Source organism: Haliotis cracherodii, unplaced genomic scaffold (genome assembly GCF_022045235.1).
Source record: "Haliotis cracherodii isolate W230 unplaced genomic scaffold, xgHalCrac1.p SCAF_10, whole genome shotgun sequence".
Taxonomy (NCBI): Eukaryota; Metazoa; Mollusca; class Gastropoda; order Lepetellida; family Haliotidae; genus Haliotis; species Haliotis cracherodii.
In genome coordinates, this window is record NW_027266265.1 from 8,378,481 (window position 1) to 8,389,805 (window position 11,325).

Consider the following 11,325-nt stretch of genomic DNA (forward strand, 5'->3'; position numbering starts at 1 on the left):
TCAAAATTCTTGAATCCAGTTGGTGAATTATAATAAAAAGCTGACATATGATTAACTTAAGAACGCACACATGCTTCATTTAGAATGGGTGGTCAGTTATCTCAGGGTCCACCGTGCACGACCTTCTATGGAGGGGGTTGTCCCATATTCATGCAGAGAGGTATATGGGAGTAAAAAGTCTGATTTTAATGTTTGGTAAAGCATCACCTACAGCTTCTCACGCCAGATGTTACACAATATAAACATTATATATAATAATATAACATAATAATAAGTATATCACTGTCATATCTGTGAATGTGTGACAAACAATACTGGGGAATGTGAAGGCACTTAAACTTACTGGTCACTTGACTAGTAATTGCAACTGAGGTGTCCCTCAATTATTCAAGCCCAACTGATGTTAAATCTCAGTTCTTACATGGATTGCCACATTAAGAGCCTGACCACCCGATCCCGTTTGTCGCCTCTTACGACAAGCATAGTCGCCTTTTACCATTTTAATGCAGTCTCATCGCAATCTTTCATCATATGAACCTTTTCATTATACAACTAATTCCCATTCTTTCCTTGTATGTGGCATTTATATGTACAATCAATACACATTCATATCAACTAAATATTTTATAATGTAGTTTATAAGCAATATGTTTATTATTAGTCATGATAAAGTGACATCTTTCATTCTGTGCTGTGAATGGAATGAGGAATAAATTACTTCAATCGTGCAATATGACTTTTCCCGATCATAATGAGTGAGTGAGTGAGTGAGTGAGTGAGTATGGTTTTACGCCGCTTTTAGCAATATTCCAGCAATATCACGGCGGGGGACACCAGAAATGGGCTTCACACATTGTTCCCATGTCGGGAATCGCACCCGGGTCTTCGGCGTGACGAGCGAACGCTTTAACCACTAGGATACCCGACCGCCCCGCAATCATCATGATTACACTGTGGTTTGTTGGGGTGTAACAATTGAACATTGCTACCCTCAATACACAATATCTACAATCTCATAAAAATCAGACCTTAGTTCTCGCTATGACTAAACAAAGATCTGAAGACATCCCATTCAGGGTCACGTCAAAACGACCTTTCATCCGTCCAATCAGTGCGTCGCTTACCAGATTATGAAAGTGACAGTTGGAATGTAATTTTCTAATCATACAATCTCGAAAACTTTAACATGGGGTATTCCAAACGATAGTTACAGGTTTAATGGCTGAATCCTTACAATCTAGGCCATCTATTAGCCATTCCAGAATGTTTTTTGTTCAGGTTTCAAATTTGTAATCGAGAATTTGTCAAAATATGTTTCGAAGCGTAGTCGCCAATTTGAAATTTGTGCCGTAAAGTTCTTCTCGAGAAAGCTGCCTTCTGATTGGTCATTCCATTGGTCGGTCAAAGTTCGCGCAAGGTCGTTCTGACGTGACCCTTAATAGGATGTCCTCAGATCTTTGTTTAGCAGTAGCGAGAACTAAGATCTGATTTTAATGAGATTGCAATATCTACTTCATAATATGTCTCATGTTGAAGATTCTGCAAACATATATGCCTTACTGTTCTTACTGATGCTTGAATATGTTTGATCAATAAATAAATGTTTTTTGTTCGTTGTTTAATGCCGCAGTAAGCAATATTCCAGCTATATGACCGCGGTCAGTAAATAATTGAGTCTGGACCAGCTTCCATTCACCAAGTGAACACAAAAACAGATTTACACCAGCAGAGAGATCAGGTCTGAATGAAACAAGACTGTGTGTGGTAGTGTGAGCAATGATCAATGGCACGAGGTTGTGAAACAAGCTGCCAGGTCAGGACAGAGTTCTCTCCCCTGATGGTCACCACAAGTACCACTTATGCCACCAGTCATTGTGATCATCACATCCACATTTCACTCAAGTTTCAGGACCACCAGGCTTTCTAGGTTCTGGAATCCACACAGGTCAAAGCCGTGTGATTTTTTATATACTCAATCATTTAATTTATCGATGTCGATTACAACGGCTCTCATTAAGATCATTGAAGGTCGCGTAGGGTGGACTTTCTAATCAGGCACTCAGCATAGAGGTTTCAAAATTCTTGGTACCAGTGATCAAAGCATTCACAGCAACATATCTGTTTTTCTGTATCCTGAAAACAAACTTAGTTGACCAGTTCTGAAGGATAATAATAAAGGCATCACCATCGTATTGTTGTTGATATTTTATACACCCTGTTGTTTCTGAGCACCATGACTCCACACAAGAAAGGTAGCACCATTGAAGGTATATTTGTAGTGTAAGGAGATTTGATTTTGTTAAAATCGAATTTTCCAAATCGAGATAACAAAATAAAGTCAAATCATCTCATAGTGCAGACGACTGATTGGCTCAAGAACCCAAGCATCCTTCATTTAGATGTGGTGATCAGAGTTTGCTTAAGTTTCACTGGCACAACTTTCTAAAGATGGGTTGTCAGGCCTTTAAACGTAGAGAGATCACATCAGAGTGAAAGATCTGACTTTGATGATTTGGAATTATCAAACATAACACCCCTATTTGATCATGGAATGTTATCACAGTTCAACATCAATGAGATCTGTCAGTTCCGATTCCGACAACACTTTCTGTGGAGCCTCTACGGGTTTGGTCTTTCTGAACAAATCATCATCCGAATCACTGTCCGAGGGTATCACTTGCCCCTGCACAAAGTCCTCTGCCGACACCCCGCTGACCTGCTGCCCCTGCATGGCCAGCTTATAGATGTACAGGGGCTCACACTTGTTCACCGAGTCTGTGTGTCGGAGTCGATTGTGATCAAAGTTTCGGATGGATAGATTCCTGGCTACAGCTGCATCTAGCCGGGGTGCACTGAGGTCCCGAGTGCTTGTCCTCCTCAAGCTGTGACGCCCGTCAAAGGACCGGATGGCTGATGTAAGATTTTTTAAGGTGTGAAGGTCTGACTCCTCAAATGCTGCAAACAGGTCTTGGATGCCAACTTGACGCTTTGGGTTATCTGGGATGGAAATGGAATTACATGTAAACATCTATTCCACATACAAACACGTACAGTTCTGTAAATTTGAGTTCAACAGCTAGTATTAAGTTCATTAAGTTTAACTTAAGAGTTAGTGAGCGAGTAAGTATGGTTTTACGCCGCTTTTAGCAATATTCCAGCAAAATCACGGCAGGGGACACTAGAAATGGGCACATTGTACCCATGTCGGGAATCGAACCCGTGTCTTCGGTGTGATGAGCTAATGCTTTAACCACTAGGCTACCCGACCGACCCTTTAACTTAAGAAACATTATATCAACTGCAGGATGTACAACAGTCCACACAGTGTGTGTTTTTGTGTGACTGCTTGTACTAGTCTGGACTGATGCTGATTTTGTGCTAGCCCACTGAGATACCATACAGCACTTTAATATGAATACCCCATTCAGACACAGTCTAGTGACTCCGAACTAACCAGTATTTGTTTTTACCCCTTAATGCTGAGCATAAGGCAGAGAAACAACAAGGACCATCTTTTGACGTCTTTTGGTATGACGCGGCCAGAGATGGAACCCCGGACAGTCTGCTCTACAGGCGAACACTCTACATTAGACCACGGAGGCGGTCCAAGTATGAATAACTTGATGCCAACATCATACATCCAATCAAATTACACAACTGAAACAAGACGTGATATCAATAGTCCCTGCCTTACTTTTGCACGCTGTCTCAAATCCTGCCTGAACATCTAAAATACAATGGAAACTTTTCCAGCTAAAGATTCATTTATAACAGCATTTCTAACGTTGCTTTTAACAGTATTACAGTTATATCACAGCGTGTCAGCTTAATGTGGGAGGAAAGCCGAAGTGATGCAGGTCTCAAGACGTTTACCACTTCGGTGAAGCCCACGAGCACGGGTATGGTGCTAACAAACCTAGAAACATAATCAGGGTGAACTGGGATTCGAACCCACAATCATAGGTTTCTGGCGTGCCCAAGGGACGCAACTCTGCACAGCGAATCGCGGCGCCTTAGACGACTGGGCCACCCGTGCCCCCGCATTTCTTACTGATTCATTTAAATATATCACATGGGTTGCTCGGACAAAGCTGGGATTTTGAACATACATCTGTGCCAAACTGAGGTTCAGAAGAGGTGATGTGACTGGTTGTTGATTTTTAACGAGAGAAATTCTGGGCTAAGTTAGTGATTTAAGAGATTGAGCTGGTGAGGCTACTTGAAAAGAAGCGAATGGTGGCGAATGGCCGGATGGAATTACTGTTGATGCTAGTGGTAGTGTAGACAACTGATGATTGTTTTTATTGTTGAACATTTTCATGATACATTCATAAAGAAATACTGATGAACCAGTCTGAACATGTAGCAAGAGCGTTTATTTCTGTGAGGCCTTTGTTTTAAAAATTGAGCTGCAACTGTAGCCTAAATAATGGTCTTGGTTTTCAGGCACCGCCTGCATCTTCATAGAGTTTGCCGCATGTTTCATTTTTATTTCCATTTTAAAAAACTCAACCCAAATCCTTAAATATTCCAAGTTCAACGGTAGTCAAATACTGTATCAAGGAATACATTTATGCTGGGAGGTCCTTTCCCAGGTTGATTTTACACAACTGTTTATTTGGTTACACAACTGTTTATTTGATTACACAACTGTTTATTTGTTTACATATTAGTTTGAACAACCAAACAAAACAAAGAAAAAAAACCCAAAACACCACCTGCCCACACTATAATTCAAAAGCCATTTTCTGAGAATTTTTTTATTTTTTTTTGCAAGCCTTATGTATCATTAGCAATATTTCTGCCATAGAGCAGTGATTTGTTAAAAAAATATATTGCATGAACATGTAAATTTATTCACCTAGGCAGGTACTAATGTAGAATATAGTATACTGTATTCGACCCATTAAGCGCCCCCCCCACTTCCAAAAATTTATATAGTAATTATTTTGTTTTAAATGAAAATTGTCTGGGAACCATAGTTTCCGGATATTTGAAGTCCGTATAAGCGGGGCATGACTGTATTGTGTTTATTTGAGATATTTGTGACTTTGAATATTATGCGCAGAAAAAAATTACACCGTACCCCTTCAGCGAAGTCCGGCAAACGAACGGGTGATGAGAAACTTCGTCAGTAAACAAATTCGAAATTTGAGATAAAAAAATCACCAGACATGTTGATTTACCGTTTATATTGTATTTTTTGTTCAGCTAGGCATCGTTTTATATTCAGGGATTAATATTACCTTGTGCATTTTCTCGTAAACTAAGCCGGACACAGCAATCAGCTGTACACACGTTTTCTTGGAATCTACCCTTGAGTCGGTCAAGACCCACCCAATGATATAACTTTACAGGATTTTAAATGCAAGGATCGGCAAAAGTTGTATCTGAAACTATTTTTTTTATCAGGAATATATATTCCAATATCTTGTTAATTTAGATGCAGCTTTTACTAAACATATTTAAAATAATAATAAACCTAAGCGAAGCAGCTGATCGCTATTGCCGGGTATTATTTTTTACATGGAACCAGTCTGACCACTCACCGTCAAGGCTCCCGTGCACGTGATCGCGTGATCAAAAGTCCAGATATACAAAGAACACTTTTTATAGCCAGACAGTGTAATTACATGAATAATTTGCGAACTTCAGTATGGATTTGTTGACATGGTATTTCCGGTGTTACGTGCTCACAGTAATGTCTTTCCATGGGGGAAAACACATCAAAACTCATTAATTCTACACAGCTTTGCTTTTTGGAAAAAAAGTGCGCACTATTCTCAAGAAAATACGGTAAGGCTTACTGATGAATTTACGCCAATTTGACCTGAATTGTCCCCAATAAGCGCCCACCCTTTCTGTCTTTTTTTAAGCGCCTTGGGTGCTTAATGGGTCAAATACGGTAATCTTTTTCCCTATATTATCATTTACCTTTATTTGACAAGGGAGGAAACTCTTAACACACTAATAACAAGATGTTCCTCTATGGCAAACAAAACTAACATTCTATAAACATTATGAAAGATAAAGAAAATGAATTGCATCATCACTCTAGTTTTGTCAAACAAGGAAGTTTTGGGCTTATTTGTCGATAAATCAGGCTGTCTAAAGAAGTTGGATGTACAATGAAGCATACAGATGCCTGTAGTTGTTACACAACATGTGTCCAACAATACAAGTTTCAAGCAGTTAAACACTCACACTCATGTAAACCAGAGTAACTTGTGGAGAGCCGATGTGTTGGATCATTAGGAATGTGACTTACCTGGACCCTTGCATGCAGCAGCCCCACCATTACCAGAACTGCTGGGTTCTGACTGTGACTTAGGCCTCTGACTCTCCAGGAGACGCTTCATTGCAGAGTTCTTAAAAATAATGTTACATTATCAGTTTTTAGGATACTATTATCAACACTGTAACAAAATGTCTACATTCAGCCTATAGCCATCTAGCTTTGCCCTGGTATTCTTTGTGACATATATCTGTGAAAACATGAAATGGAAATTAAATTCGTAAGAGTGAGTGAGTGAGTGAGTGAGTGAGTGAGTGAGTGAGTGAGTGAGTGAGTGAGTGAGTGAGTGAGTGAGTGAGTGAGTGAGTGTTTTTTAGCGGCTTTCAGTGGTGGGGGACACCAGAAATGGGCTTCACACATTGTACCCATGTCGGGAATCGAACCCAGGTCTTCGGAGTGATGAGTGAACTCTTTCACCACTGGGCTGCTCGACCACAGATATTGTGAGTAACATCGATTGTCATCATTAGATCATCCTTGACTTTCCAGAGTAATATATCTCGATTCCTTTACGAAAAATAGCCTTGACTCTAAAGCCTCTAAAAGAATGTTTCCAGATTGAGGTGACCCAACATAGAACTAAAACTTGTCATGATTATGAGCTTGAAGCCAACAACCAGTCCAAATGACTCTTGATATGATATTTAGTCCGTGATCAAATTTCAAAATTGTGGCCTTGTAAGAGTTAGCCCTTAATAATCCTGTTTTCCTGAGTATTATATGTTTGTTTGCTGTTTAACACAGCACCCATCAATATTCCAGCCATATGTAAGAAGTGTGTAAATAAGTCTGGATAGGACAATCCAGTGATTGACATCATGAGCATCGATCCACGTAAAGGGATACAATGACATGCATCAACCAAGTCACTGGGTCGGACCACCCGTCCCATTTAGTCGCCTCTCCTGAAAAGCATAGGTTTTTGGGGACCCATTCTACCCTAGAATCCACGATTTCCGGATTTTTAAGTTAAAGGAGGAAGTCCTCATGCTATCAGGCATTCCCAGTTGTATTAGAGATGGTATGCAACAGGAAGAGTCAAGTACTATTGTATTGATGACCTGGGCACCGTTCCAAAAAGCGATCTTAGCGCTACGACTATTAAAAGCCAGTGTTAAAAGATGGAAGTTACGATCACCTAAGCGCAAAGATGGCTTTGTGGAACAGGGCCCAGGTTAAATGTTGAAGCACAGAGTCATATGATTTGGTGGCTATTTTCAGAGTTGTGTCATTCAAACAAACTCGAAATAAAGCTGTGGTGGCTTGTGGGTCCAGGATATTTATCCCAATAGGAAGGAGAAATACTACACAGAGTAATCAAGGATGTCAATAAAATACAATAGTAATGGATGTGATTATTTCTTAATGCCACATTAGCCTTCATGCAATGAATGTAGTTTGAGTATCGGTTGCACCTGGTCCTCTGCACAGTGCACAGGGTTGGTTGGTTGGTTGGTTGTTAAACGCCGCACTCAGCAATATTCCAGCTATATGACGGCGGTCTGTAAATAATCGAGTCTGGACCAGACCATCCAGTGATTGTTATCATGAGCTTCGATCCACGGAATTGGGATTGATGACATGTATCAACCAAGTCAGCGAACCTGACCATCCGATCCCTTTAGTCGCCTCTTACGACATGCATAGTCACCTTTTACGGCAAGCATGGGTTGTTGAAGACCTATTCTACCCCGGAATCTTCACGGGTCGCACAGGTCACTAATCAAGTGAGATTATGCAACATTGGTCACAGAGAGTAGTTGGATGGGTGACTGCATTCAGCAGCTTGACTTCTGACAGTTTCTTGGTCCCCAAACTGAAGCACATGTAACACACGTGGTGTCTCCTCGGGAAGGTGACTTTGTTCGAAATGTGCCTCTGTTCAACCAGCAGTGACCGGGTACCCAGTAGGATGAGATGGCAATGTGGTTGTTAACCTAGTTTGGGTTGTATACTCCTCAGGGAGATGAGAATGACTGAGTGCACACTGATCCAGTGACCGGGGTAATAACTGCACTTTGTGCATGCCCGGTTGTGGTGTGGAAACATACGCAATAAAAACGGTCTATTATCACTGGTTGGAGAACAAACGATAAGTCAAAGTTTGCAACTACTGGGACATGTGTCATCACAAACGTGGTCTTCACACAGTTAATTCCACACACTGTTAAACCAATGCCAATAGTACAGACAGCTGTATTGAATCAGCCAGGTTCTGGGACAGGTCATCAAGTTCCCCTTGTACTCCATTCAGAGTCACAACATAAGACAACCATGAAATGATTTGTCAATATACATAAACCAGAGTATATATGCTAACAGTGATTGGACATATTAAAGCATAACACAGGCTACCTTCAATCAACATTGACAGTTGGACCATTTAAACCTGATGTTTGACATCTTCCCAAGGCAAAGGAGTTAAGTGACTATGAAAGTGCAGTTTCCACTCTTGCCAAATTAGGCTGGAATTCTGGCTGGACTAAAGAGTCTATGCATAGTCCAATCAAAATCATGTAACGAACTAGACATCTGGTTCGTAAACAGCATGCATTTCAATGTGCAGATTTGGTCGACTGCAAAGCATGTGTACTGTCAACTGGGCATCTACAGATTTTTGTCCAATTCTTTCCATGTTTTAATGAAGGTGCTCAAATGATTTGATGCACTTTGCAGGGTAGGACCCTTTAATTACAACATAGATCTTGATTATCGAAAAGATCGTCTTGACCGGGCGGCACAATGTTGTTTGCAGCAAATGCAAGTGATATGAGAGGTGGTATCTTATTGGTCAATAAGAGGGACATAGAAGGGACATAACCTGTAATAGCCACTGGTGGCACTACGATCAAGTGCAGAAATTCCAGCATAGTTCGGCAAGGGTGGAAACTGGACTTATATAGTTGACTTCAGTCAACGTTCTTGCCTTGGGAAGATGGATGTCCAATTCCTGATTAAAGACTTCAAGACCTTCTGGAATATGAACCTACACAAACCCAGCCAGCCTACCTGTGTGAGATCTGTAGGTATCATCCCGTGTATATTTTTCACTCTCACGTCAGCACCATGGTTGATAAGAATCTGTACAATACCTGGATGGTTTCGTTCCGTTGCTAAATGTAGTGGGGTGTTACCTCTCCTGTTCTGGGTCATAACACTGGCCCGATGCTGGAATGAAAACATTCATAGGAATGTCACAAACAACTATTATTTCCACAGAATCCCTTCAAACACAGAGCCACAAGACACTGTTGCTGACCTGAAATGGAGGAATAATTTTAAGATGCTTCAAACTAATAATGGTGACAAAGATCAATTGTGATAATTGGATAAAGGGACTCTTCTTTCTTGCAACATAGTCTACGGCTCTGAAGTTGACAGCCATCCTTGAGCTACTATGACTTTTCTGATAGCCATTATTTGTCCCACAAAGTTAAAGTTTCTGTGCCTTGTGATATTTTAGAATAAGGTTTAAATTTGTTAAAAAGATATTTTGACAAAGCTTTGAATAGAATAAGATGCATTCATAAGAAGTAACAGGAATGTCAAATTTCAATTTCATCAGTGAAGCAGTATGAGTGAGTGAGTGAGTATAGTTTTACGCCACTTATAGCAATATTCCAGCGATATCACCGCGGGGGACACCAGTTATGGGCTTCACACATTGTACCCATGTCGGGAATCAAACCCGGGTCTTCGGCGTGATGAACAAACGCTTTAACCACTAGGCTACCCAACAGCCCCCAAGCAGTTTCAGAGAAGATAATAAATATCAAGGAAAAAGTGCAAAGGTTTCTGGGAGTCTTTTAAAGTGTGTCCGTTGCAAGAAAGAGACCCTTCTTTGAAGGGCTTTCGGCCCCTTGCATTTTTATATTAGTGACCCATGAAGATCCGGGGTAGAATAGGTCTTCAGCAACCAATGCTTGCCGTAAAAGGCGACTATCCTCATTGTAAGATTCGACTAAAGGGATCCGGTGGTCAGGCTCGCTGATTTAGTTGATGCATATCATCGTATCCAAATTTGCATGGATTGGTGTTCTTGATGTCAATCACTTGATTGTCTGGTCCAGATTCAATTATTTACAGACCGCCGCCATATAGCTGGAAGATTGCTGAGTGCGGCGTTAAACAACAAACAAACCAAACCAAATATTATATTAGCTCAGAAAGGTCAAATACAAGGTCATAGGAATATACGCAAAATATCAAAACAAAATTCCACTCAACAGATAACCTGACAACATTTACTAAATTACACAGTGATACATGCTGGCTATACAGATGGCATGGCTTTCAGTTAAGGTGAGCTTACAATGTGACCACAAACTTTATTCACCAGCTTTTATCTAGTGACCTTGACTTTGACATTTGTTAGTTTACAAATTTACACTGTTCTCCGCTACATGATGTCAGTCTGTAAATAATCGAGTCTGGCCAGACAAACCTGTGATTGACATCATGAGCATGAGTTGTGGGCCCAAGGACACTAAATGTAAGTCTACAGACAAAACTGTGAACTGTACCTGGAGTAGCATATTAACACCTGCAGCAAAGCCCTTTGCACAGCTGATGTGAAGTGGGGTGTCCCCGTTGATGTCTTGTACACCCACTGACCCCCCTGCATCCAGCAAGGTCTTCAGGATCTGAAAACAGAAGGGGAGATAATCCTTCAATGCACAGAAACTAGAAACTATAACAATATATGAATATTAATAATGCAATCAGTCAATCAATGTTTTATTTTCAACACAGAGGTGAGGTGAAATGGGGTTTAACAACGTGTCCAAGATTATTGCACTTATATAGCGACGTGCATGCACGTGTATGTGTGTGTGTGTGGCTGCTTGTACTAGTCCGGACTGATGCCGATTTATAGTGCTATCACACTGAGATACCATGCCGCAGTTTAACATGAATACTCCACTCAGACACAGTATACTGACTCCGAGCTGACCAGTCCTTGTTTTAGCCCCTTAATGACGAGCGCCAGACAGGGTAACAACAAGTATCATCTTTTAACGTCTTTTGGT

The 11,325-nt window shown here is 40.7% G+C and overlaps 1 protein-coding gene across 1 annotated transcript in view; it reads right to left on the reverse strand.

The window, feature by feature from the left end:
- Positions 1–927: 927 nt before the first annotated feature.
- The window catches only part of LOC139454034 (ankyrin repeat domain-containing protein 27-like), a 50,515-nt gene continuing 40,117 nt past the window's right edge, over positions 928–11,325 (reverse strand). Inside the window, exons 24-27 of the mRNA XM_071235519.1 lie at positions 10,819–10,938; positions 9,305–9,463; positions 6,269–6,368; positions 928–2,997 (exon numbers count right to left, since the gene is read on the reverse strand). Coding sequence (XP_071091620.1) covers positions 2,558–2,997; positions 6,269–6,368; positions 9,305–9,463; positions 10,819–10,938 — 819 coding nt within the window. The 3' untranslated portion in view covers positions 928–2,557. The remainder of the gene's footprint in view (positions 2,998–6,268; positions 6,369–9,304; positions 9,464–10,818; positions 10,939–11,325) is intronic.